This window comes from Protopterus annectens, chromosome 7.part0 (assembly GCF_019279795.1).
Source record: "Protopterus annectens isolate FY-2018-M chromosome 7.part0, PAN1.0, whole genome shotgun sequence".
Taxonomy (NCBI): domain Eukaryota; kingdom Metazoa; phylum Chordata; order Ceratodontiformes; family Protopteridae; genus Protopterus; species Protopterus annectens.
Window position 1 is genome coordinate 11,375,722 of NC_056739.1, and position 27,560 is coordinate 11,403,281.

The following is a 27,560-nucleotide window of genomic DNA, read 5'->3' on the forward strand; positions in this document are numbered from 1 at the left end:
GCAACTTCAGACACGGTATAAATTCCCTTAATTTACTGTTATAATTCCACAGTTACAAGGATTGAAGTTTTGTCCTCAGAGCTTCAACAGAGAACCTGAGCATATGTGGGTGCTTTGGGAAACTTGTATACATACCTTTACAGTCATGAATGCAGCATTTTTCCTCACAAAGTACAAACAAGTTACAAAAATATGGCTGGGATACAAGAAGAATGTTACTGTTACATTGACCATCCCCAACCAAAGATCTAACTGTTCTTACAATGTAAACTTAGTGTATTAAAGAAGTGAAGCAGACAAAGGACTGGAACTATTTATTGTCAAATTCATGTTGAATAGCTATCAGGTACTGCAAATCCTCTAATCACACACTTCCTATGAATTCTACTGTATTCTTTAGGTCCACTGCTGAGACTTTAAAAAGAACCCACCTTTGTGATTCATGTTAATGTAATAAGAATGCTGACTGCATGCTTGCAACAGTAATGTATAAACTGTCTTTTCTTACAGGTAGAAAATTCAGTCTGAATAATTCAGAGATCATCTTGACCATTGTTTTTAGCATTGTACTTGGAGTGGCTGTATTAGTCCTCATTATGTACAGTGTTAATAAATGCAAAAAGAGGAGAGAGCAATATTCTCATCACCGTTTAGAGACCATACCATATGATGACACAGGTTAGTAAATCATTTTAATATTGATTTAAAAATTGTAGGTATTACTTAGTCAACACAGCTGGTGAAATACATTGTTGGGACCAAAGTCATATTTTCCAGATATGACCAGATACATTTTCAAGTCATGACTTTGGAGTTTTATTCCAGGTCAGAAATATTCAGTGCCTTTCTGCTGATTACTAATTCTAATTATAAATAGAATGTTTAATCCATAATTTCAGATTCACATCTGAGAAAAGGTACTCACATTTACAAGTTTGCCACACTTGGATATCTTCTGTATGGTCCCTAAGAAGATATTCATATAGTGAAAGAAAGCTTATGACCCAGTTTGTTGCTGTCTAGCTGAAAAATAGACTTTTATATATTTTTCTCAATTATGACCACAGTTCTAGTTTGTATATATGTATGCATGTATGTATGATTATATGTATGTGTGTATGTATTTATTTATTGCTGATCTTTGAAAGAAACATCTGTCTGGGTATGATGTCCTTTTTCATTGGAGGCCTGGAGAAAAACTCCACAAATAAAATAAATTACAGTAATCACAGTAACACAGAGCATGCAATGTTTACAGCAATCATAATAATCTCTGTTGAAAAATGGCTAGCACCCAACCAACTCCTATTTAACCAAAACAAAAGTAAACTCCTCCTCTTCCTCCCTAAGTCTCTCCAATACCTTAAATCCACCTTCACGGTCTCTTCACTAAACAACATAACTATCAAGGTTGAACCCCATGCTAAACTATTAGGGATTATTATTGACAAGCAACTCACATTTGACCTTCATATCAATAACTGCATGAAAAAGACTCACTAAAAACTTGGTCTACTCTATAGAATCAAAAAACTTCCTGACAAATGAATTTAAACTCTATTTAGCACAGGCCTATCTACTTCTCAATCTACTATATGCTGCCCCGATTGTCACTAACCTTTAAACTAATCTTTTAACTAAGCTAGAACTTATCTATAATAAAATTGCTAGATTTGTCACCAATCTACCCTATCGCTCACACCACTGCTTTTACCTAAAAAACCTTCACTGGCTGGAATTTCACCATCATCTCCTTCTGTCACACCTGACTTACTCTATCTTAAACTAACCCCACCCCTGTTCCACTGTTGCAACTCTCTTCACTCCCTATGTTCCTAACTGTAAACTATGCAGCTCTGACCAACACCTTCTGCAGATCTACAAACCCAATGAATCCATTGGCAAACTTTTTTATAACTACTCAGTCACCGCTGCTTGTAATAAATTGCCCCTATACATTAGTCTAACACATACTGCTTCAAGAAAAAAAATTAAAAGACTATCTACTAAACTCATGGACTTGCTTCAACACTGATCCAACTTAATCTACCTCTATAATCTCAACTAACCGCTCCTCTGTAGCACTCCCCTTTATTTCAACTAACCCTCCTTTCTCACTTCCTCCACTTGTTCCACAAAACAGTATTTACTGTAATCTGCCCTGAAGAGTGGCTACATTATAGGTTCATACTAGGCTATCTGCCCTAGGGCATTTATAAGCCTAGCCAGAGTGTGTTTGGCTTTCGCCACCCATTTTAAAGTAATTTTGCTATGCCCTTTTTCGAGGTTAGTATACTGTGCCTCTGTCTAACAGTGACACAGAAGTGATACCCGGGGTAAACCTACGATCTCCCATCCACTCATCAAGATTCCTCTTGAAGAGAGTCAATGAGGGACTCTGCCTAACCTGGACTGGGATTTTATTCCAGAGTGAAGGGAGCCTCTGGGTTATGAATCTGTCCCTCCAGCATGTCCTATTTATTTCAGTGCTGAGGTTCAAGTCTCTCGAGCGAGTAGCTCGATGGGATTTGGATTTTCTGAGGTACAGCATGTCCATTAATTCCGGGTTGGACATGGCTTTATATGTCAGGCACAGATCGCCTCTGAGCAGGCGGTATGCCACTGAGTAGAGCTGGAGTTTCTTTAACCGGGCAGCATATGGCATCTGTTTGAGCCCTATGATCCTCTTGATAAGGTACTTTTGGGGTCTTTCCAGTTGCTGCAGGTGTCTGGTAAGGTACATCCCAAAAGGGCATTGTACTCAATTATGGGCCTGATGAGGGATGAGTAAAGAGGCACGATGACCTCCCCTGATCTAGATGTGAATTCCTTCATGATTAGGTGGGCTATATAAAATGTTTTTCTAACCACTTTGGCCACGTGGTTGTCAAATGAGAGATTGCTATCAACTTGGGTCCCCAGGTCCCTAATGACTTCTTCTGTACTTAATGGATTACCACCTATGTGGTAATTTGTGGGCACTTTGTTTTTGCCAAAGGGGATGACTATACACTTTTTGGCGTTTAGCTTGAGGCCATGGCTCTGGCACCAGTTGTCTGTTTCTATGAGGCCCTTTTGGAGGATGCCTGTGTCAGCTGGAGAGTCGATTATGGCACCCAGTTTGCAGTCATCTGCAAACTTAGTCAGCCACAGTCCTTCCGTGTTGGCCTGTACCTCTGAGAAATATATACCGAACAAGAGAGGTCCCAGGACTGAGCCATGGGGGATGCCACTTGCAACTGGTTTGGAGTCTGACATGGCTCCAGCAATTCTAACCATGTGGGTTCTGTCCTTGAGCCAGTTTACAACCCATCTAGTGACATAGGGGTTTATATTTAAGCTGGTGAGCTTATCTATAATGCCCGAGTGGGGTATTGTATCGAAGGCTTTTGCGAGGTCCAGGTAGGCTGTGTGGACCACCTTCCCCTCATCAATGGCCTTGGTGACTGTTTCAAAGAAATCAACCGGGTTTAAGAGGCAGGATCTGCCCTTAACAAAGCCGAACTGGGTAGGATCCAGTGTGTGTAGGTCCCCAATATCTTTATTTATGAGGTCCATGATGATCCTTTCCATAGCGTTGCAGACCAAGCTAGTCAGGCTTATGGGGCGATAGTTTCCAGGATCCATTGAGGCACCACCTTTGTGGAGAGGGACCACTGTTGCTGTACGCCACTCTTTGGGTACATATCCTGTAGTAAGGCTGAGATTGAACAGTAGTTTTATGTTTGGGTTTAGCTCTTCTTGGAGTTCATGTAGGACGCAGCCCGGGACACCGTCTGGTCCCATTGATGCTGTGTTTTTTGCTTTGGAGAGGGCAGCTCTTACCTGAGCATCTGAAATGTCAGGGGGGCAGCACTCTGCTGGGATAAATATTTGCCCTTTTGGTGGGGGGGAGTTTGCGCTGAACCTGTCAGCTAGGATGTTGGCAATGTCTGTGGGTTCAGTGTATTTTTTGTTATTTTGGACTAATTCTGAGCATATCTGGGAATTCCCACCCAGGTTCCTAACATAACTAAAGAAAGCCTTGTGATTATCCTTAGTGTCCTGTGCAGTTTTTCTCTCGAAGCTGGCCTTAGACGATTTTATGAGTGCCCGTAGTTTTTTGCTAATACTGATCAGAGATGCCTTCCCATTTTGGGATTTTGCTCTATCATGTAGTAGCTTCCTCCTTCTATTGTATAGCTTGTTTATGGCTGGGGTCCACCAGACATGACGTCTGCCTTTGGAGGATTGGGTCTTGGTTTTATTTGGGATTGCATGATTCATGCTTTCCTGAAGGTGTTCATAGAATGCATTTATAAAGGATTCTGCAGTCTGGGCCATATTTTTCACAGGCCCGGGGGCTTTGAAGGATTCCACCTCAGATTTGAGGAATGTGAAATTTGCTTTAGAGAAGTTTTTCACTGTGGTTTTCAGGGCAGGGGGTGGAGTCGGGATGTGAATATCCAGTGACATTAGTTTATGGTCTGATCTTACCAGAGAGGGATACACTTCTGGTCTGGAGCATAGAGTCCCCATGTTGGTGATGATCAGGTCCAGTATGTTTTCCCCTCTTGTGGGAGTGGTAACAAGTTGTTCCATAGCATTTGAGTTTATAAATTCTAGGAACCTTTGGGCTAGGGTGTTGGAGCTAGAGTAATGCTCCCAGTCTATGTTTGGGTAGTTGAAGTCACCCAATATAATGGTGTTTGGAGAGACCTTCATATTTTCCAGTGTTCTCAGGAAGGCCGAGTGGGATTCCTGGGTTTGGGAGGGTGGTCTGTAGCAGGCTATAAACTGGAAGGCAGTTTTACCCACTGTTAGTTGCACATGGATAGTCTCTGATGCTTCGTGCTGTGCCACCAACCTGGAGGTGTGGGTATCTTTGACGAATACTGATACTCCCCCTCCTTTTGTAGTACGCTCCAAGTTTTGGGGCCGAAAAGCATGGTATGAGGTATAACCTGGTAGTGCTGGGGTGCTCTCAGGAGCCTTGAACCAGGTTTCTGTTACTGCACAGATATCGATGTTCTCCATGCTAAGGAGAGTTTCGAGTGCATGCATCTTGAGGTTTAGACTTCTGGCATTGAGTAGCATTACTCTTAGTTTCTTATCCCTTGTGATACCTATGGAGGTGGGTTTGTCTTTTGATCCTTGCCTAAAAAAGGCACTATGGGGGTAGCAACAGCCTTTGCCAAAATCTGAAAGCCCAGGGGTGACAGGTGCAAGCCGTCCCTAGCGAAGCATCATGGCTTGTCGAGCATGTCATCCCAGGCTGACAGGCATTGGATTCCCTTTGAATGACACCAATACTTAAGCCAATTGTTGAAATTGATCATCTTGTCTTCATATTGTGACATCATTCTTGGTGAGGGTAAGATGCTACTCAAGGTCAGGGTCATACCGGCCTGGGCTACATGCTCAGAGAGCTCCTCTATGTCTCTTTTCATGTAGTCCAGAGAGGTATGTCTCAGGTCATTCACACCATCATGGACAATGACTGAGTCATATTTGTACTTGCCTTGGAGTGACCTGAGTGCTTTTGTTATGTGGCGGATCCTAGCGCCCGACAGGCAGCTCACCGTGACCTTCTCCTTGTTCAGCCTGGTGAGCGGGACGTCAGTGTGCCTGATGATAGAGTCACCTATTACAAGTGTATCAGGTGTGTTATTTAGCCTTAAGGGCTGTGACTGTTCGGCACACTGGCTTTGTGAGCTATGTGTTGCACGAGTTTTGTTTTGGGGTAGCGGTTGCTTGGGTGTCTGCTTTGGAGCTCTCTGCTGCTTAGGCAGATTTTTATTTAGAGCCTCCGAGTATGTTTTTGTGTGTTTATGTGTTTGGTTTGCTGTCGTGGTAGGTCTATGTGAGATTGGAATTGTAGTGAGTGTGGTTTCCTTCTCCTCCTGACTGGTTTCACCAGTACTGAGTTGAGAGAGCTTAGCCTCCAGTATGGCTATTTGGTTGCATCTCTCACATGTGTTGGAATTTCTATTTCTTTCACATCTGTAAGATACATTAATGTATCTACATACAGCATGCTACTTCATGTGCTTACTGTTATACTGTATCTCCTCACTGTCACTGCAACTGTGTCTGACTTTGTCTTTACACCTCTTGTAGAATGCTATACAACTGTAAGGAATTGTACCTCAATATGTATTTCTCAGTAGAGTTTGTGCTGACTGTTACCAAGTATGGAATTGTTGTTTCTCTATGTATTGCCTTACACCTGTAAGGATTTGTACCATGACTATGTGTTTTACAATACTGCTTATGCTTACTGTTACAAACTATGGTATTATTGTTTCTCTGACTATGTATTGCATGAAACTGTATGTTTTTACTGTTTTACTGTATACTTAAGACTTTATTATCTACCTATTGGAGCTTTTCTCCTCGGGTCTCTGCTGAAAATGGGCAACTGCCTTGTCAGACTAACTTGGTCAACAAATGTCAAATAAATAATAAAATAAATATAAATAAAAATAATCACTTAAAAACAGCGCATATAATATTGCAAATAGTATTTTGTTACATAGATAAAATAACTGATTTTCACACAGATTACAGACATTTATGATTGACAAAATAATATTTTTTAATTTATTCAAAAACGTGTAGGACTAAGTATGATAATTTGATTAATTATATATCAAATTTACACAGCCAGTACCCTATGCAGAACTGAGAGGGGTCTATGGGTGAGAGCACAGACAGAGAATGTATTTTATTCCCATTAAGTGATGTCTGAGAGCAATCTTCTGAGCCTCTTTTCCCACAGAAGGAAAGTGAGGCATTTTGTTATCAGGGCAGACGAAAAAGCCATACCAGAGTAGCAGCAAAGAAGCATGTCATAAATATTTGCCAACAGTAAATTACTGAGCTAGGCAAAACTGATTAGTGGTTAGAGGTCAAATTGTACTTATATTGTAGGATATAAACCAAACTACTGACATAACATGATTTTGAGGACTTAGTCCAATTAGACATAATCACATCACTGCTAAGTGCAGTGATTATACTACAAACAGAGGTGCTGAAATGATCTGTATTTATGTAGCCTGACGTCACTGTGAAGGTTTCACAAAGCATTCATATTCCTAAACAAGCAATCTGTTAAAATACTTTTTTTCTTACATTTTTTCTGGTGCAAATCCCAGCCTAAGATATCTCTTCTTTTGATAAGGAGCTAGGGTTGCCACCTTTTTAAATGCTCAAAGTGAGACATTTTTGGTGCAAACGTCAGATTTTGCAGGATGAAAGATACCCACGGCGAGTACCAAGGACAGAACTTCATTTTTTGTCTAAATAAAAGCTTATTCTTGTAGCATTTTAGTTGCTTATTCTGTTTCTTATAACATTTAGGTGTTTCAGATACAGATTAACTGTTTTATACAACTATTACATAAAATATAGGAAATAATTTTTACCTAAAATCTCAGGACATTTGCAATTTTTTCAGTTTTTTTGCAGGACACAACTGCCCAAAGAGGGACTGTCCCTCACAAAGTGGGACAGGTGGTAACCCTATAAGGAGCATATCTCTAACACTTTTTGTCCATTTTCCAGTCTATTTTAAAGCATTCAGTAGGTATCAGGAGCCATGTAGATGTAGTGCATGCACTCATTAGCCTAGGGCACTGCCAGTGTCAGTGCTTAGGTGCTGTTTATTCATTACTTTTTTAACTCTAGCATGATTGGGATCTACCTTTTCGTAAAGTACATCACTTGCACACTGCCCTGTGGTAAAATATCACTGAGGTTTAGTATTCCTCCCTAACCCTAAGAAATGTTCCTCTGAGAAGGACAGATTTAAGTTTTTCTTGGTGAGAGGGATGCTCACAATCTAAAAAACACTGTAGATCTTGCTGAAGTGCAGATTATTAACTCTGAAGTGAGCTGGCAATGAGATAGTTGCCTAGATAACAGTAGATGTGAATTATCTTGAGTTTAAAGTAAGCAAACACTTTACTTGGCATTTATTGAAAACACTGGGCATAGCAGTAATGCCAGATGAATAGGAAGTGAGGAGACAGTGGGAATTCACCAAGAAAAATCTGGTATATTTTCAGTGAACTTTCTGAATGGGGATGTGCAGGTAAAACTCCTGCATGCCCATGGCTTCCAAAAATGCACCTTAATTCAGAGAAAGGAGCACCGGTGGTATCAATATCTTTAACTTTTTGTTCCAATAAACTTGCTCAGCCTGAAAGGATATAGACTAGGTCTCTACATGCCATTCTTCTTGAAAAAAATATTTCCTTGTTCTGCTTAAGGTACTGATTGTACAAGCTTCCTGTCCAAAATGTGAGACCTGATTGTGTGCTTTTTGACACTTCAAATAATAATTCAAATAAACTTTGATTCAGACAAAAAAAAAATTTTTTTTCCAAATCTGCCTGGTACACATTTAAATATTTTTCATGGCACTTTACCTTTCACCCCAAATGAGTATGGACTGGAAGACTATATCCCCCACTCCCCTGCAGCTTATATATATGTATGTATGTATATATGTTCTTCATGTTTCACTGTTGTGGTTCTGACTTGTGGGGATTTTCTGCTGTGGAAGCCCTTGGCCAGCCCGACTACCAGAGTAAAAAATCTCTCTCCTCCTAAGGCTGGCGGATGCCCTACCCTGACATCAGTACACTTGGGTATAAAGGGAGACAGCCAATGCCATGACATCAATCTTTTCTTGCCACTGGAGCCCAAAGCAGTGTTTTAGTGTGTCAGGCAGTCCCCATCGACAGAAGTCTTCTAGAGCCTAGTACTCCATTCGGGAACTCTTTTTCTTGCTTTAACTCATGTCAGATAAGCTTAACAATTGTCTCTGCTGTGGTAAGCAAATCCCACACCGAGACTTTCATTCGTTATGTCATTTGTCTAGGATCATGGATCATGATGTCCCTAGTTGCTGTTTTGTGCACATTTCAATTCTAGTTCTATCAGCATAGGGCCATATTCTTAGCTAGGCATCTGAATCTGTCATCTTCCTCACATCATTTGATGGCATCAACTAGTTGTCCCAAGGTTGAGTTCCCTAAGCGTAGGAAGGACAAGGAAAAAAGACCCAAGCTTAGGGCCTCAGAAAACAACCATTCACCATCAGCCAATCCTCCAAGGATCGTTAAAATTGAGGAAGGCAAAGTTCTTTCGCAGCCCCCTTTTGTGACCGAGGTGGTGGTGCAGGCCCCTGTCAAGACTGTTATGGAGTCTGACATCCTGTCAGGTCCCTCAACGTCTGCACAGACCTTGGCTTTCAGTTCGTCAGTTGGATCATGAGTTGCTCAGCAGACTTCGGCTTCCAGTGAGTGAGCTTTTACCTGTGACTTTTCTTTGAGGCATCAGCCTGCATTGGTTCTGCACTACAAAGAGACTGGCATCAGGATTGTAGACATATTATACCTAGGCCTCCAGGCTGCCATTCTCTAGGATACCAGCAAGACCTGGCCAGGTTAGCTAAAGACCTTATTTATTTAGTCAGAGCTAAGCACCCCCCTTTACAGTGTTCCCCAGGGAAAAGGAAGAGGGATCCTACTCTTGAAGTTTTCTCTGTACCTCCTGATTCAGATGAGGATTCTGACCAGGAGGAGTCTGTCTTTGAGGCGGGACTCTTACTTACTTCTTTTGAAGATTCAGATTCTAAAGAGAATCTGTCTTCAGCTTCAGCTCCTGAAGACATCACTTTTGGGGAAACACTCCATGCCATGAGGGAGCATTTCCAGTGGGAGTCCAAAAAGCTGAGGCTGCAATCAATCTAAAAAGAGGGTTAGGGAGTTTCTTGACCTACCGGAACACAAACCTTTGGATATACCACATGTATTGGAGGTGGTAGAGGATGTTTTTATGGACTCTTCCCTGAATCCAGATTCTGTACCTCCAGCCCCTCGAAAGCCAGACATGTTTTAAAGAAGGCCAGACTTCATAAATACCTTTTCAAAAAAACCCTGCTGATCCAGAGGTTGTCACTCCAGATCCTAAGGGAGCAAGAGCCAGCTCTTCAAGAAACCCTTTACCTGCTGACAAAGTAAGCAGGACCCTTGATATGTTTAGTAACAAAGTTAACTCTTCTGCTTTCCTAGCTATGAGGGCCCTTAACTGCCAGTTTCACAGGATAAATACCAACAAATTATTTTAGATAAAATTAAGCAAAAGATATCCACCCTAGAGGGCAAGACCATTTCCAAGGAATTGTTGGACCTTTGCCATTCCAGCTCCCAGGTGGCTAGATACTTAATACACTGCAGCTGTGATGCTATGGAGGCCTCTAGTTGAGCTGCTTTATCAGGTTCTGTCATTAGGAGGTATGCTTGGCTTAGGAAACAGATCCTGCCAGTTCATGTAAAATCCAAACTTCTAGAGGTGCCTTTGGATAAGGACTTCCTCTTTGGGCCAAAACGCTGAGGCTGTGATCAAAAAGATGAAAGATAAAGCAAAATCTGTACAAACTGTCAAGGACTTCCTCCAAGTTCAGCCTCCTACGTTTAGTAGGAATTTTCCCACTAAACACTGGTCCTTTCCCTCCCAATCAAAAAAAGTCCAAAGGAAACCCCAGAGGAAAAGGCATCAAAGGCAGCATCAGTCACAAAGGCCCAGGCAGTGGTCCTCAGGAACCTCCAGCAAGGGAGTTCTAGGCAACAGAACCCTGGCAGAGAGCAGCAATAACTCTTCCTTTCCCCTACCTGCTATCTTTGTTCAAAGAAAATTAGTCCCTCATTACTTCAGGCAAGTGGGTTCTGAAGTTATCTCAGATGGGTACAGGCTCACTTTCAAAGAGCCATTAAGATACTCAGGTTAACCGGATATTCCACAAAATCAAAGAGCAGAGACCCTCTCTCAGATTCACAACCTATGCTCACAGAGATCAGTGGAACCAGTACCAGAACACCAAATAGGGAAGGGGTTCTATTCTATGCTTTTTCTGGTTCCCAGAAAGGAGGGCTCTTGGTGCCCTATTCTAGACCTGTCCACCCTCAATCAGTCCTTGCTGGTACCAAAATTCAAAATGTTGACTCTTCAAAAACATCTTCCCATGATAGCCCCTCAGACCTTATTGGTCACCTTAGACCTAAAATATGCTTACTTGCACATTCCTGTAGAGGAATATTGCAGAAAATTTCTTCATTTCAAAGCAGGTAACAGTCACTTTCAATTCATTGCACTGCCCTTTGGCTTGTCTGTGCTCCCAGGGTCTTCACAAAGTGTTTAGCTCCTGTGATCACCTTCTGCAGAACAAGGGGGATCCAAATTCACCCCATCTAGACGACTGCCTCATTCAAGCCAAGAGTCAGTCAAAGATCCTCAAGGATCTGGCCTTCACCCAGGACTTCCTCAATTCCTTGGGGTTTACCTTAAATCTTTGCAAATCCAACACAGACCCATCCACCAGGATAGTTTTCCTGGGAGCTCTTCTGGATTCCTCCCTTCAAAAGGCCTTCCTTCCTCCAGAAAAGGTCTCCTTCCTGACTCAATACTTCCAAAACATTTTGCAGAGACAATGCCTCTCAGCTAGGGAATTCCTCAGAGTGTTAGGCTACATAGCATCTTGTGTCCTCATGATCTCTGTAGCCAGGTTACACATGAGGAAGCTCCAGTGGTACCTCAAAAATCTGTGGTGTCAGCACACACAGTCCCTGGAGACAGAAATTCAGCTGTTTCCTTGCCTGAAGGAGGAATTTCCATGGTGGACACGGGCAAGTGTCCAGAACCTGGGTCTCCCCTTCAGGTTCACCCCTCAGGGCAAAACTTTAACCATAGATGCTTCAGAGACAGCCGGGGGGGGGGTTCATTTTCATCACCTGCAGTCCCAAGACAGATGAGAAAATCAGTACAGACACAAGCACTTAAACTGGAAAGAACTGATGTCAGTTCAAAAGGGCCTAGTAGCTTTCAAAGAACAGTGGAAATCAGGGGTCCTGCTGGTCAAAACAAGCAACACCACAGTCATGTGGTACATAAACAAACAGGAAGGCACTCACTCTTACCCTGTTTGTCGAGTAGCTATGCAGGTCTGAGAGACAGCTCATTCTCTGGAGTTGTACCTCATGGCACAGTACCTCCCAGGGACTCAAAACACTCTAGCAGATCATCTCAGCAGGAACTTGATGGATCCCCACAAGCAGCATCTGCATGGGGAAACATTTCCCACCATAGTCCAGAAATGGAGATCCCCATAGATACATAGACCTCTTTGCCACCAAAGAAAATGCTCGACTGAAAAGATTCTGCTCCAGAAGCAAACTACCCACAACCTGGAGGACAGATGCTTTCTCCTTCCTTTGGAGCCACCTTTTCCTTTGTGCATTTCCTCCCCTGCCTCTTCTTCCACTGGTCCTCCTAAATATCAGGGAAGAAGGTCCAAGGGTCATTCTGATAGCCCAAGACTGTCCTTGACAGCACTGATATATTGTGCTATTACGTTTAACCAATGGAAATCTGTGGCAGTTACCTCAGACAGTGAACCTTCTGACTCAGGACAAGGGGAGGTTTGTGCATCCCAGTCTACAGACTGTCAAGCTGTCAGCCTGGATAATTCCCCAAAATACTCCTCTGAGCCTGCCCTAAGCAGACAAGTTCAAAACATTCATAAGGAGGCTAGAAGACCTAGTACTAGGAAATCATACCCAGCCAAGTGACAAAGATTCTCCATTTAGTGTCAGCAGCAAGGCCTTAATCCTAACTCAACCAATACTTGGCAGGGGCCTATCCTTTTCTTCCATCAAAATCCACCCCTCTGCCATTTCAGCCACCTACCTGTTCTTCCTCCTATTTTTCCCACCTCCTGAGGAAACAATTCCTTAAGGGAGTGATTCACATCAGACTTCCAAGGAGACAGCCCACTCCTTCATGAGATTTCAATTTTGTTCTAGAAAAATTGACACTACCCCCACACACACACACACACACACACAGACTTTGAGCCAGCAGCTTCTGCTGAATTAAAATTCTTAACTTGGAAGACTGCCCTTTTACTGGCTATCACCTCAGCTAGGAGGGTCTCTGAGCTACACTCTCTCATGGCAGTGGAACCATTTCTCATTTTACACCCAAACAGAATATCTCTCAGGACTAATCCATCCTTTATGCCCATGGTGGTCATGGACACATCCTTGAATCAAGCTATACACCTGCCACTTTCTTCCCCAAGCCTCAGAACTGGGGGAGAAAATCCTTCACTCCTTGGATGTGCACAGACAGCTTTGCTACTATCTTGACAGAAGTAAATATTTCAGAAAATCAGACCAAATCTTTGCGTTCTTTGCCATTGGCTTTGAAGGGACACCAGTTTCCAAACAGAGTTTCACCAAATGGATCTCTTACTTTATTTCCTTTTGTTACAGCCATCATAGTAAAAATCCACCTGAAACTGTCAGGACTCATTGTACTAGGGTCACTGCTACCTCTGCTGCCTTCCTGAAAGGCGAACCTACAAAAGACATTTTGAAAGCTGTTACCTGGTCATCTGTGCATACCTTTACCAAACACTACCACTTGTCAGTCTTCTCCAAGTCTAGAGCAGATTTTGCCCCTAACATCTTGCAGGACATCCTCTCTTCCCCATAATCTACCTTCCACCCTCATCTGAGCTTTGTGAATCATCCCACAAGTCAGGACTGCAACAGGGAAACACGAAGAACATACTACAGTTGTGTACACTTACCATAAATGTAGATGTCTGAGTGTATTCACTGTTGCAGTCTTATTTCCCTCCCTCCTTCCCCCTTTGTCTACAGTAGTAGTCTGCTTCTATCTTCTTCACTAACCAGAGGACTCCTTGGGTGTTTACCCTGCAGGGCCCTTTGTCTTCCTTTGACCTTTGTTTATGGTTCATCCTGGGGGGTCCTACCTTTTAGGGGGCAAGAAAAAAACTGATGTCATGGCATCAGCAGGCTTCTTTTACACCCAAGCATACTGACATCAGGGTAGGGCATCCGCCAGTCTTAGGGGATGGAGATTTTTATTCTGGTAGTCGGGCCGGCCAAGGGCTTCCACAGCAGAAAATCCCACAAGTCAGGACTGCAACAGTGAATACACTGGAACATCTACATTTATGGCAAGTGTACATAACTGTAGAATATATATATATATATATATATATATATATATATATATATATATATATATATATATATAGGTTTACTATGGTGTGTGCGAAATGCAGTAGAACAAGTGTCAGAAGTTCAAAATAATGGTATCCAAGGCTAAAATGATCGCACGCAAAGTAGTCAACCCCATAATAGCGAATTTAAGGTTGTAATCTACTATTTGCAGCATGACGTACTGACTACGTCGATCAGATGACATACGTAATGTTGCACATATGAAATGAATCCAAAATGGATATAACATTCCCTTAAAATTGTGGAAACATCCAGTTGTATAACATGGACTAGAGGGAATATACCATACCGTCAGGAATACAGCATCATGAGCAGGTATGTATACTTATTCACAGAGAAGAGCGTAATACAGAGTAGAATTGTGGAGAGACAGATACCAAAAATTAAACTTTGCTTATATTTTCCATTGCAGTAGGACAAGTGCTATGCAAGACGAGCCAGTATTTGTGTCTGGAGTCATTGGGAGCAATTATGGGACTGCTATTGAGTCAAAAGGGGAATAAAATGTGTGTAGATGGTTACCAATATATACAAGAAAAGAATATGCACCACAGAACATATTGGCGTTGCTGTAAAAAACGTAAGGAGAAAGGTAGAGGGCGAGGTATTACTGAACTCACAGGGGATGGATACAAGTTAATAAAAAGTACAGGACATTATCATGCCCCTGACACCCTAAAATGTGAAATATATCAGGTGAGGGAAATAGATGCTGCAACCTTGAACTTATTATATAATTTCCTACTTTTTAACTTTTTCTGAACTTTCTATTCCACTATCACAGTTGCAGTCCTTGGAATAACAACAGGTACCCAGCAGTTGAGTTTATGGCAGATTCAAGGCTATCAGATCTCTTGAAGTACTTGTAACTGTCTATAGATTTGGAGCTGCACAAGCGTCTGTTGTATACTTTTTGACATTACTTCTCTAGGTAACAACTTTACATTCCAAGACTTCTATGTGCAATTCACAGAACAGTGAGACTGAATATATGAAAGTGGGAACTTAAATATACTATGTTAGAGACAGCTATGTGTTGGAATTTTTCATTTTCTTTGAGGTGTAGTGATCTTAAAGTTAGTATATGTACCTTGCAGGGGTATAAAATGTATAGTCTCCCACACGGTGGGGGGGGGTTAGTAATAGGGTTTTACCGACTGTAAAAACAAATTTTAAAGGAAATCAGCAACTGTCAACATTTGCCATTCTTCTTTAGTTTTGTTGTTTTTGTTTTCCCTAATTTCAAGTCTCAGAATTACAGTACTGGAGCAATTTTCTGCCCCATTTGTCTCATATTATTTGAAACCACTGAGTTGAAAGATGAGTAACTCTTTCTCTTAGGCAATGGAAAGGTAGTTATAAAGATGCTGTCTTACAGGTTTCAATACAGCCAGAGACACAAAGTCTGTGCTAGTAAGCTTTCTGTATGGTCTTAGGGATGAACTAATTACTACTCTGGAAGCATGGTGGTATGAAATTGTTTTATGACTTCCAGTGCCTGCCACAGATCTGAGCAAAAGCCTTTGTGTGTATATTTTTACAGGTAGGTGCTAAATCCTGCCAGCTTCCTGCAATTTGGGGGGGGGGGGTGCATGGGAACTAGAAGTCAGATGACAAGAAGTGATGTCATTCTGCAAACTATCTCAGAAGTAATAGTGTAGATAGTATTTTCAGAAGTCTCTTAGTGAGACTGAGCATTCTGTATTCTGTCTTGGTCCTGACAACAAGAAGATCATTCACCACATCATCTGCCTTGCTCTATTAAGTAAGTAGGAAATAGTAATTCTCTTAGATTCAGTCAGGAATATGGTGAAGCTTAGTCTAGATATTGTTTTTCTTTTTATTTGTCTAAGCCTGTCCTTCAATGTTATTTTAAAGATTTCCTGTGATTTTACACTCTGATGTCCTTGTGAATATATACTTAGCATTTTCTTGTTCTTTTACTATTTATTATTAAATATATTTAAACTTTCACTGTGGCTGATCTTTGTAGAGATATTTAGGTTTTGGGAGTATTTGCATATTTATTTGTTGACACTGTGTGTGCCACTCCTAATACCCTTGCTCTTGGTCAAACTACCATTTGTATTAATATTAATTTCACTCAGTATATTGGATACCCTTGGAAGAGCCTTAAGGTAGCTGGCAGTAGTATCTGGTGGCAATCATAACCACCTTATAATCTGGGCATCTGGAGATACTGTGTGTATACGTGTTATCCTCCCAGTGAATGTCCCCCACTGGTGCCAGTGGTGAGAATTGAGGCCCCTTGATTACTGGCTCAGACGTGGGGCATCACATATTGGTTGGCAATGGTGCGATCACCACATCACATACTGGTGAACAGTGGTGTGGATATTCAACTTCTGTAGCCTGTAAGCAGTTGTCACTAAAGAAGGTATGTGTACTCTCAAGCAGCCATATGGTGAATATTCAGAGTTTCATATCACAATCGTTTTATTTATTTACTTTTGTTAGCTTAGTTAGTCAGGGAGAGCAGGCAAGGATGTCAGCAGAGGATTATGGCAAGCTGAGAAGGAGCCAGTTGGCTGAGATGTGCCAAGCCAAAGGACTGGGCCATGTCGACCTGACTAATGGGGAAATGATTGCAGCCTTAATCACAGCTGCATCATAGACCAGCAACCAGGAAGACAACCAAAGTGGCATTGGGGCTGTACAGCTCTCAGAAACAGGACAGTTCAGCTTTTCCTCAGAAGACTTAAAAGTCCATCTGGAATTAAAGAGACTTGAACAGGCATCCATGCATTTGAAATTAGAATCAGCAGAGAGACTGCAGTATTTGGAGGTCAAACCAGAATCAACAGAGAGACTACGGCATTTGGAAGCTGAAGAAAATGAGAGGCAGAAGCAACATGAGAGGGAGATGTTGACTCTTTGTCACTGTCATGGTAATGTTGAAGGGAATAACCAAACCCAGAAGCAATAAAGATCAGTAAATTTCTTCCACAATTTGCCGAGGGTGATAATTTTGATAGTTGTATTCATATGTTTGAAAGGGTTTGTAAACAGTATAATGTTGACCAAGGGCTCTGGGTATGGTTCCTGACCCCCTTACTCCATGGTAAAGCTATAACTGCTGTTTCTAAGTTGTCTGATACTGACTGCTTAAATTATAATCCAGTTAAAAATTGTTCAATAGTGTTTTAACACCTGAAGCTTATAGAAAAAAGTTTTGTGAGCATAGACGTAAGGCAGATAAAAGTATGTGTAATTATATTGCTGAGTTAAGCAGTTATTTTCATAGGTGGGTGAGTGGGTGTCAGGTCACCACTTTTGAAGGGCTGGCAGACCATTTGGTGAGGGAACAAGCACTTAGCATTTTCCCTGAGAACATGAGAATCTGGTTGGCAAATAAGGAATGCAACACCGCGGATGAGCTGGGAAAAAGTGGATCACTGCACAAGAAAGGGATACCCAGTGCTGCACGTGGATATAAGGAAACCCATAGTGGGCAGCCTAAGCCACCCCAACAGAATCCACCAGCAACAGGGGAAGCCACTAGTTCAAGTTCACGGCCAGGATCATGGGCAGTGATGGCAAACCTTTTGGGTTTGACGTGACAAAAGCTCCTTTCACAAAATAGTTTAGTGAACTTCACATGAGCAACAAATGCAAAAGCAGTGTCTTTGGTAACTTGGGTGTTAGTGATCACTGCCGTGTCACCCAAAACGTTGTGGCGTGTGTCACTTTTGACACGTGTCATAGGTTTGCCATCACTGAGGGGTTAAATGTTTTAAATGTAAGCAGTGGGGCCATGTATGATATAGATGTCCACAGAGGTAAGGTGGGGAACAAAAGGTAGGGGAGCCAGCAAGTGGGAATAACAGAATGCCAGTGGTAAGTTGTCTGGAGACAGCAAAGGTAGCAAACTACCACAAGAGATTAAATCCTATCTTAGTAGATGGGAAACAGGCCACTGCTAAGAGAGACACAGATTCTGACCTAAGCATTGTGAAGCCTGCAGTGGTTAAAGAGGAGCACTACTTGATTCGGTAGTCTATTCTGGTTAGAGCTTTAGGAGGGACCCCATTCCAAATAGCTTTGGCTAGGGTTCACCTTGACTGAGAGGGTGAAAAGGAAAGCAAGCATGTAGGTGTGTTTGAGGACATACCTGCAGATGTCCTTATAGGGAATGATTTTGATAATGCAGTACCTTGTGTGCATGCAGTTACATGCAGTCAGGCTTGGAGACAAGCATGTGGGTCTGGTAGCCTGGGGGGACCCAGACAGGCCACACACTTGAAGCCAGTACGAATGAGGTGGCTACTTCAGGGTGGGAGCTGCCCTGTAGCAGTGAGACTGAAGGTGAGCCACAGCTACTGGTGGGTACTGATGTTCCCTTGGACAGAGTGACTCCAAGGCCAGAGGTGAGTAGTACTACCCAGGCTGACAGTGAGGCACCTCTGTCAGAAGATACCATACTTCCTGTGGAAGGGGATCTGGGAAAGATTACAAAGAGAGAGTTGAGAAAGGATCATCTCTCAGACCCTTCATTACAAGGCTTGAGGGAGGTGGCTATAGAGGTGCCTGATTCTCGAGGAAAAGGGGATTCTGCAAACTGGAACAAAGGGTCACTGTATAGAAGATGGTTATTGTATAGAGAATGGACCCCTGAGGGAGGGCTAGAGGGTGAGAGAATACAGCAGTTGGTAGTGCTCAGAGCCTACTCTCTGGCACTTCTGGCCATAGCCCATGACATTCCCTTTGCAGGTGATATCAGCATAACCATACCAAGAGATGTATTATGCAGAACGTTTCTTGGTCTGGGATTGCAAGGGATGTAACGGTACTGCAGGACCTGTGAGCAGTACCAAAAAGTAGGCAAGGCAGGAGACAAGGTCAAAGCTGCTTTGGTACATTTGCTTAAGAATGAGGATCCATTTCAGAGGGTAACTATGGATATTGTGAGGCCTCTCAGTACCCCAAGATCGATAGGGAGGAGGTTTGTCCTATTGGTAGTAGATTATTCTACCAGATACCCTGAGGAATTGGCTTTGTCCTCCATTGAGGCAGAGAAGGTGGCAAATGCTTTGTTAGAAATTTTCAACAGGGTAGATTTCCCAAGAGAAATACTGACTGACAGAGGTTCCAAATTCATGTCAGACCTGCTGGCTTGTCTGTGGAAGCACTGTGGGGAGAAGCAGATAAAGACCACCCCCTACTATCCCCAGACGAATGGTCTTGTGGAGTGGTTAAACTCTACATTAAAGACCATGCTCTGGGCATTTGCAGTCCAGTTTAAGAGAGGGTGGTACAAATATTTGCCCCATCTGCTGTTTGCATACAGAGAGGTACCCCAAGAACCCACAGGATTTCACCCTTTGAGATGCTGTATGGGCATCAGGTGAGGGGACCTCTAGATCTGAGTTACTATAAGTGGAAGGGTGAGTATGAATCCCAAAAGGAGTCTGTTGTGGCATATGTCCTAAACCTCAGGACAAGGCACATGGAACTCATGGGCTTGGCCTAGGAGAACCTGGCAGAAGCCCAACAGCAGAAAAAGGTCTGGTATGACAGGAATGCTCAAGCCAGAGTGTATGCTGTAGGACAGCAGATGATAAATCTCATTTCTGTCAGACACAATAATCTGCAGGCAGCTTGGGAGGGACCCTTAATGTGGCAAGGAAGGTCAGTGATGTTAACTACCTGGTTGAACTGCTAGACAGGAGGTAGGGGCACAAATTGTATTATGTTAATATGATGAAACCTTACCATGACAGGGAGGCCCTTGTACTGAGTATTTGCAATAGGAGGCAGGAGGAATCTGAGGGGGATCTATGGCTACAGAGAGCCAGCTAACAAAATCCCAAGTTACTATGGTGGAGTCTAGGGTTGCAGGCATATGATATGACAGTGCAACACTGTAGTGAGGTCAGCAATGCAAAGGTAGATGGAATCTCAAGACAGGGTATGGGGTAATGTATTTCCAGATAGGCTCATTCCTCTCAAGCAACATTTCTCAAGGGACACTTGAAAACTATCTTGAGTCTTCAAAGGGGTGGGGGAGGTATGATGATAGGAGGTACTGCCTGCACAGCCAGCTGGAATTTTGTAACTAATTATATGTCATTTCTGAATATCAAACTGATTTATACAGGATGTTTGTGTTACAAATGTATTAGAACTGTATGTCATGTGTATATCAAACTGATTTGTACAGATGCTTGTGTTGAAAAGTTATTTGTAAAGTTCTTGTGTTTGAAAGGTATCCTCAGTCTGCCCTACTGTAGAGAACAGAAATGTACATGCACTATTGTAACTGCTTAAATGTATATGTTTTAACAGGGGAAGGTGGAAGTTTAACCTCAGTCCAGCAAATCACTTTATGGGCTAGGCCATAAAGATGCTATCTTGCAGGTTTCAATACAGCCAGCGACACAAAGTCGATACAAGGAAGCTTTCTGTATTGTCTTAGGGGGTGAACTAATTACTACTCTGGAAGCATGGAGGTATGAAATTGTTTTATGACTTCCAACACCTGCCACAGATCTAAGCCGAAGCCCTTGTGAGTGTTTTTATGGGTAGGTGCTAAGTCCCGCCAGCTTCCAGCAATGGAAGGGGGTGCATGGGAACTAGAAGTCAGATGATAAGAAGTGATGTCATTCTGCAAGCTTCCCCAGACATATTATTTTAGATACTATTTTTGAGAAGTCTCTTAGTGAGACTGAGTATTCTGTATTCTGTCTTGGGACTGACAACAAGAAGGACCTTTCACCACATCATCTGCCCTGCTCTATTAAGTAAGTAGTGAATAGTAACTCTTAGATTCAGTCAGGAATATAGTGAAGCTTAGTTTAAATGTTGTTTTTCTTTATTTGTCTGTGCCTGTCCTTCAATGTTATTTTAACTATTTCCTGTGATTTGAAACTCTGATCTCACTGTGAATATATACTTGGTATTTTCTTGTTCTTTTATTATTTATTATTAATATATTTAAACCTTTCATTGTGGCAGATCTTTGTAAAGATATTTAAGTTTTGAGAGTATTTGCATATTTATTTGGTGACACTGTGTGTGCCACTCCTAATACCCTTGCTCCTGGTCAAACTACCATTTGAATTAATATTAATTTCCACTCAGTATATTGGGTACCCTTGGAAGAGCCTTAAAGTAGCTGGCAGGAGTGTCTAGTGGCAGTCATAAGTACCTTATAGTCTGGGCAGAAGGGGACATAGCTAGTAAACCTGTGCCAGCCTGTCCAGGTGTGTGGGTGTGTATATAAATCAAACCTCAAAGAGTGTGTATGTCAGCTACTTAGGTAGAGATACAAGCCTACAATCCATCACCCTTCCAGCCAACTGCAATTATAACATGGAGATAGGCCACATCCTGGTTTTGACTACTGCACCCCATTTCTTCCCACAATCCTTATTGGCTCATTTTCCTTCTCACAACATCCCCTACATCAGTTTTACATTTTTATTCCTGAACCTGTCTCCACTATTAATGGTTTCTCCTTAGTCTGTATAAATAATTTGGGTCCAAATTTCATTTATTTTTACTTATTATTATTTTTTCTTCTTTCATCATGCATCAATCACATGCCTTGGTTTCCAAGACACTTCTATCTCTCTTTTAGATACTTGTTACATTCTAGCCCTAACCACTATGGGTGTTTTGTTAGACTATATATATATATATATATATATATATATATATATATATATATATATATATAGATATATATATATATATATATATATATATATATGTATATATACACACACACACACATATACATGTATACTTGTTTTTCCATTACTACACTTAAGTGGACCCTGTTAAGCTCAACACCATCCAATTAAAACCTTGTATATCCAACTGAATACCTAGCACACTAAACTTGATAACAAATGTGTACAGCTAATCACTGCAACATGGTTCAATGTATTAATTTATGTTCTTATGATACCTCCAAGTCCACTCTGATAGGTTAAATCACTTGGCCTTCACCAATGGCGTAGTCCTGTATACAAATTACGTATTATTATTGTCTTTACTTGACAAAATATAAATGAATGGTTCAATTTGTATTGCTAACATTTTTGCTACGCTCATCTGCCACTTATTTACTTTTAATAAAATGTGGATTTGACAGAAAGCTAAGTGGCTTTTCTTACATTCTTTTTATATTTAAAGTTTAGTTTATATTTTTATTCTCAAACCTACAAGCCAGCGTACGTTATTTTTTACCATTTTATGCAATAAGCAAAGAAATTAAATGTTGGACTAACACTATAGATTTTGTTGTCCATTACTAACAATATTGTTGCACAAGTTTGGCCGTGACTAGATTGCCTATAGCCAGTTTAAGTTATTTACATTTTGATTAGTTATCATTCCATGGCTTTGCATATTAGACTAGTCAGACTAATGGGACTGTAGTTTCTGGGATCTGGTGATGGTCCACCTTTGTGAAGTGGGATAACCATTGCGGTCTTCCATTCTCATGGTACAAAGACTGTTTTAAGGCTAGAGTTGAAAAGTGACTCAAGTGGTCCTTATAGATCACATTTCAAGCTTCTTAGGCGGCATCCCAGGATATTGTCAGAGCCCATTAAGGCTTTCTTTTTGGCCTTAGCAAGTGCAGCTAGGACCTGATCCTTACTAATAGCTAGGGTGGGTGCTTATACTAATACATATTTCATGGAGGGAGGTGAGGGGGAGTGGGGGTTAAATTTGAGCCTAATTTGTAAGCCATCAGTTTTGCTGTGTCTCTCTGTCAGTGAGGATGGTGTCATTTACCACCAACTCAGCACACTACTGTGAGTTACCTTTAAGTTTTTGGACACAGCTGAAGAATGCCTTGTGGTTGTCCTTGGACAGAGAGGCTATCCTGAGTTCATAGTTAGCCTTGTTGGACATAATTTGTCCTCTTATTGTCCTGTTAAGTTTAATTAGAGCACTCTTGTAGGGCATTGAGTTTCTTGTTTGGGATCATAGCACCTTTAGGTTTCTTTGGGTTTTATTTGTGACATCAGTAGGATTGCCAATTTGACATTGCCTAAAAAAGGCTCTAACATACTAGATAAAGTTTTAGCCAATATTTGGAAACCTAGGAGAGACAGGTGCAGACCATCCTTTGCAAAGCAATGTGGTTTGTTAATTATGTCCTTCCATGCTGACAAATATTTAGTGTTCCCTGAAAGACACCAGAAACTAAGCCAATTATTGGAGTCAATCACCTTTTGTTCATACTGTAGCACATCCTTGGTGAAGGTAGAATGCTGCCCAGTGCAGGAAACATACCTGCCTGAGATGCATATTCAGAGAGATCAGTAATGTCTCTTCTTTATATAGTCCAGGGAGGTATGTCTGAGGTTATTAACACCCACATGGACTGTGATAGAATCATACTGGCACCTGTTGTGTAGTGACTTGTGTGCATGTGTAACCTGACAGATCCTAGTTTCATATAAGTAACTGCACATTGTCTTCTCTTTGTTCAGTCTGGTGAGTGGAGCATCTGTGTGCCATACAATGGAGTCCCCTCTGACAAGAGTCCTGGATAATAAGCTTGATTGCCTTTTGGGCTTTGCCCTTGGGGCTCAACTGGGGTAGGCATATGTGTGTTGTTTGTTGTTGCTTTTGGTGAGTGCTTTAGAGATGTTTGAGGACAGGTTTGATATCTATAGGTATAGAAGGTCTCTGAGGTTTGGAAAGATCACTTTTAGTGTCCCAGCATAAATTGGTGAATGTGTGTTATGGACACTATGTGCGGTGAATGTAGTGTGCGTGTTCATGAAACCTTTTTAGTATGCGAGACATTTACTTCCAGTGAAACTGTGTGTGTGTGCATGTCTCACATGCTGTGTTTGTTTCTTTAAGGATTAAAAGCACGACTGTGAATGTAAGAAAATGTCTACATTGTCTTAGGATGACCATATCTGCTAAGCTTGCTATGGAGACATTTGGAAATTGAATATCCATGTTGTCTACACCTGTATTTGGGTGGGTTACTGTAGGTTGTGGACTGGGTTATACAGAGGTTTCCTTGTGTGGTGTCTGGGGTTTGGCACCAGACTAGGTTAGATTGTGCTAAGTATTAATAGTAGTGCTATTTAGCATGCAGACTAGTTGCTTTAAGCTTATCTATGCAATGGATTTGTTTTAGTCATACTAACTTACAGGTTACAGTTCTAAGGGTAGTTTTAGAGAAAAAAAAATAATTTCTGAGCATTTGTGTCAGTACAGGGCACTGTTAATCTCTTGATGTAAAATGCCATAAAAGATTGCCTGAGAGTGTAATGTACAACAGAACAACTTAAATTATCTGGATAAGGCAATAAGGGGCCTGTAAAATGATTTAAAGGCAAAATTAACTAATAAAGCAGAAATAATGCAGCAGCCCTCTGAAACAGTTAACTGAAGCACAAAACAATAAAATAAATTTCTCATCTGCCAAGGATGGAGCAAATTAAACAAAGTGCGAAACAATAAAGTATACCTGATATGCCAAGGATGGAGCAGGATTAACTCAGGATGCTCTCTGAATGTTGTGAGGGAGCCATGCAGATGGGAGCTCTGAGAAAATGAGCAGGAAACATTTTGTAGTAAGGTAGGTTTACTCAAGAGCAATGCTGGTTTGATGAGTGGGCACTTAGTATTATGGATATATGGAAAATATTGGGTGGGGAAGTACTTAAATAGCTTAAACAACAGACAATAGCAATGAAAGAGAGGAGAGATGGACTTTGGAAGTCAGATTAATATAAGGGATGGAAGACAGAATCACAACCTTTTAAAACCATAACAGGAAAAGGGTGGGAAGGTTGGGGAAAATGTCAAATTCAAGCTGCAAGAAGCAGACTTGCTAAAGAGGGATCCAATACTGGAAGCAAACTTCGTAGAGAAGAATCCAATATTGGAGCCTTAATCATATGGTTAGAACTTCAGAAACTTTAGCTTAATATTTCAGTAGTGGACTGGGGCAGACACAAAGAACAGGGGAAAAGGCAGTATGAAATTAAACAGAACTGCATTGGAATGCACCTTTAAGCATGTGAATAATAAGCAGAAGACTCCAACAGCAAGTGGAATATAAACAGCAATAAAACTACTGAAGCAGGAATCCTGAAGCAGAATTCACAGTTCTGCCACTAATGCAATCCTACCACAGACTAATGCTTCAGACCATGACAAAATTTACCAGTAATGCTGTTTATGGAAAAATGCTGTAATAAATGACTAAATGAGGCTCACATCTGGTAGCAGTTCACAGTCCTACCACAACTGTGAATGAAGCTGCTATATTAAGGCCCAAGGCAGGGTTTAAAATACAAGTCGGTATATTTTACAAGTATTTCTACTCTTGGGAGATAGAAGTGCATTATAATATATAAACAATGATAAAATCTTGTGGTATTACAGAAACCTCCCACAACTACAAATGAAGCTACAAGACTAAGGTCCCAGAATGGAGGAGCCAGGCTTGGAGAGAGGGAAAAGAGTGTAAGGGCATACTCTATTCACTTCTCCTGGGAGGAGGGTTGCATGTACTCTGGGGCATACTGTTCAGGTGTAATTTCCCTGGTGGTGACCAGGGAAACCACCTACAGTGCTTCAGGGCAGGGGCAGGTCTTCATTAAGGCAAGCATCCTTTGCAGAAGTGATGGAAATGTCTTTTGCATTCAGCCCACTGCTTGCTACCTTCCTGCATGCTAAACATAACAGAGAAACCATAACCACTCTAATGGCTGCCTTAATGATAGCCCTTCAAAGATGATCCTTGGTGTTGGACAGAGAGGAGGCTAATGACCAGCAGGCAACGGGGTCAAGGTGTGGCAATAAAAGTATGAAAACTAGAACTCAGTGAGGCACTACTTATGCAGATAAATCATAGTCAAGCAATCAATGGTTTTGAGAAGTGAAAGCTGAATATAGTCGCTAGTCAAACAATGCTTTTGCGGGGACATTGTGCAATTAACACATTAGCATATTTATTCTGAGACCAGTGCTAGCTTCCGGTGGTGGTGGGGTTCACTGTTAGAAAAATATTAGGTTAAAGTCACCATGATAGTGCTACTCAAGAATAAGCTTGATCAGAAACCAGACCTATAAAAAAATAGACAAGGCAGATGAGCAAAATATAGAAAAAATTGTTATGAGTGAAACACAGTTACAAGTCTGCAGAGATCAAGATGGAAGTAAATAAGCATGATGATGATAATCCTTACATATTAGTCTGCATTTGTCCAGAGGTTCTCGTTGCAACATTTCATTATAATGTAAAATCCAACCACCAGCAGTCACTCTATGTACTTCACTGCTTTAGATGTTTAAAATCTAGTTCCTGCTATAGTGATATGAATTGCTTGGTAAGCAGCAAGTATTCCTTTGGGAGCTGTTTTCAGTCATATTTCAGTTTTTTTCAACCACTCTGAATGTGCACTACAATTCTGGATCTTGGAATCTGGTGTCCATGTTGTAACATAAATGGATTTGCTTCAACATTATATAAATCAGAATAAAACCAATTGCATGTTAAATTGTTGAAAGTCAAATATATTTAAAAAATGTAAACTTCTTAGGTAACACATTTAAACAGGTTTATAAACATAACTGAATAGCCTAACTGTATATTTATTTTACAGCTGACACATACAGTGTTCCAGATGATACACTAGTAATTTCCGGAGGATTGTATGATGTACCAAGAGTCTATAACCCCACAGTATCTACACTGGAAGATGACAATGTGCTTGATTATCTACATTTCACATCAAGACCAGGAAACTTTAGACTGGAATTCTTACCAGAAGAAACCGAAAAGGAACCTTCTTATATGCGTACCAACTTTGAAACTTTTGCTTAATCCCCTGACTGATAGAACAAAGAATTATATTACCACTGGTTATGTTCTACATGTATATTGAGAAATAAAGACTACTTGGACTGTTTGCATTTGTCTGATGCAGTAAATTATCTGGCTGTTTTTGCTAGATGCATTTTAAGACAGAAGCAGGAAATGGGACTAAGTGATGCTTTCCAACTAAAGCTTTAGGTAACGTGAATGAAAGCATGGTATGAAATGGCCCAATGGCTAGTGTCAATGATACAATTTACAAAAGTGTTGAGTGACAGGAAAATGAATATGGTATTGTAGTAGTTTCTGGAAGATATCTCAACATTAGATTAGGGACACAAGTTCCAAACAAGGAGTGACTGAATTGTTATTTGGAAAAATGAAGTTTACAGACTGAATTTGTAAAGACCTAAATTGAATCAGGTCTTTTACTGAATTGCTTGTGCTGTACAAAGATCAGGAAAGTCCAGCTGTTTAAGTAAACTTACCACAATAGTAGATGTTCGAATGCTCATTGCTGTAGTAGCTTAGCTATGGGTTATATCCTGCTAAGGGTATATCAGCCAGCCAACTTCCAAAGCTTAAAGGGCACATTCCACAAACCAAACTGTAACACAACTACACTGAGGTTA

At 41.2% G+C, this 27,560-nt stretch overlaps 1 protein-coding gene across 6 annotated transcripts in view; it reads left to right on the forward strand.

Moving 5' to 3' along the window:
* The window catches only part of LOC122806215, a 330,985-nt gene extending 303,963 nt beyond the window's left edge, over positions 1-27,022 (forward strand). For all 6 annotated transcript variants that reach the window (XM_044076444.1, XM_044076443.1, XM_044076445.1 and 3 more), the window contains 2 exons: positions 511-678; positions 26,717-27,022. In XM_044076444.1, the coding sequence (XP_043932379.1) occupies positions 511-678; positions 26,717-26,937 (389 nt within the window). In that variant the 3' untranslated portion in view covers positions 26,938-27,022. The remainder of the gene's footprint in view (positions 1-510; positions 679-26,716) is intronic.
* The last annotated feature ends 538 nt before the right edge of the window (positions 27,023-27,560 follow it).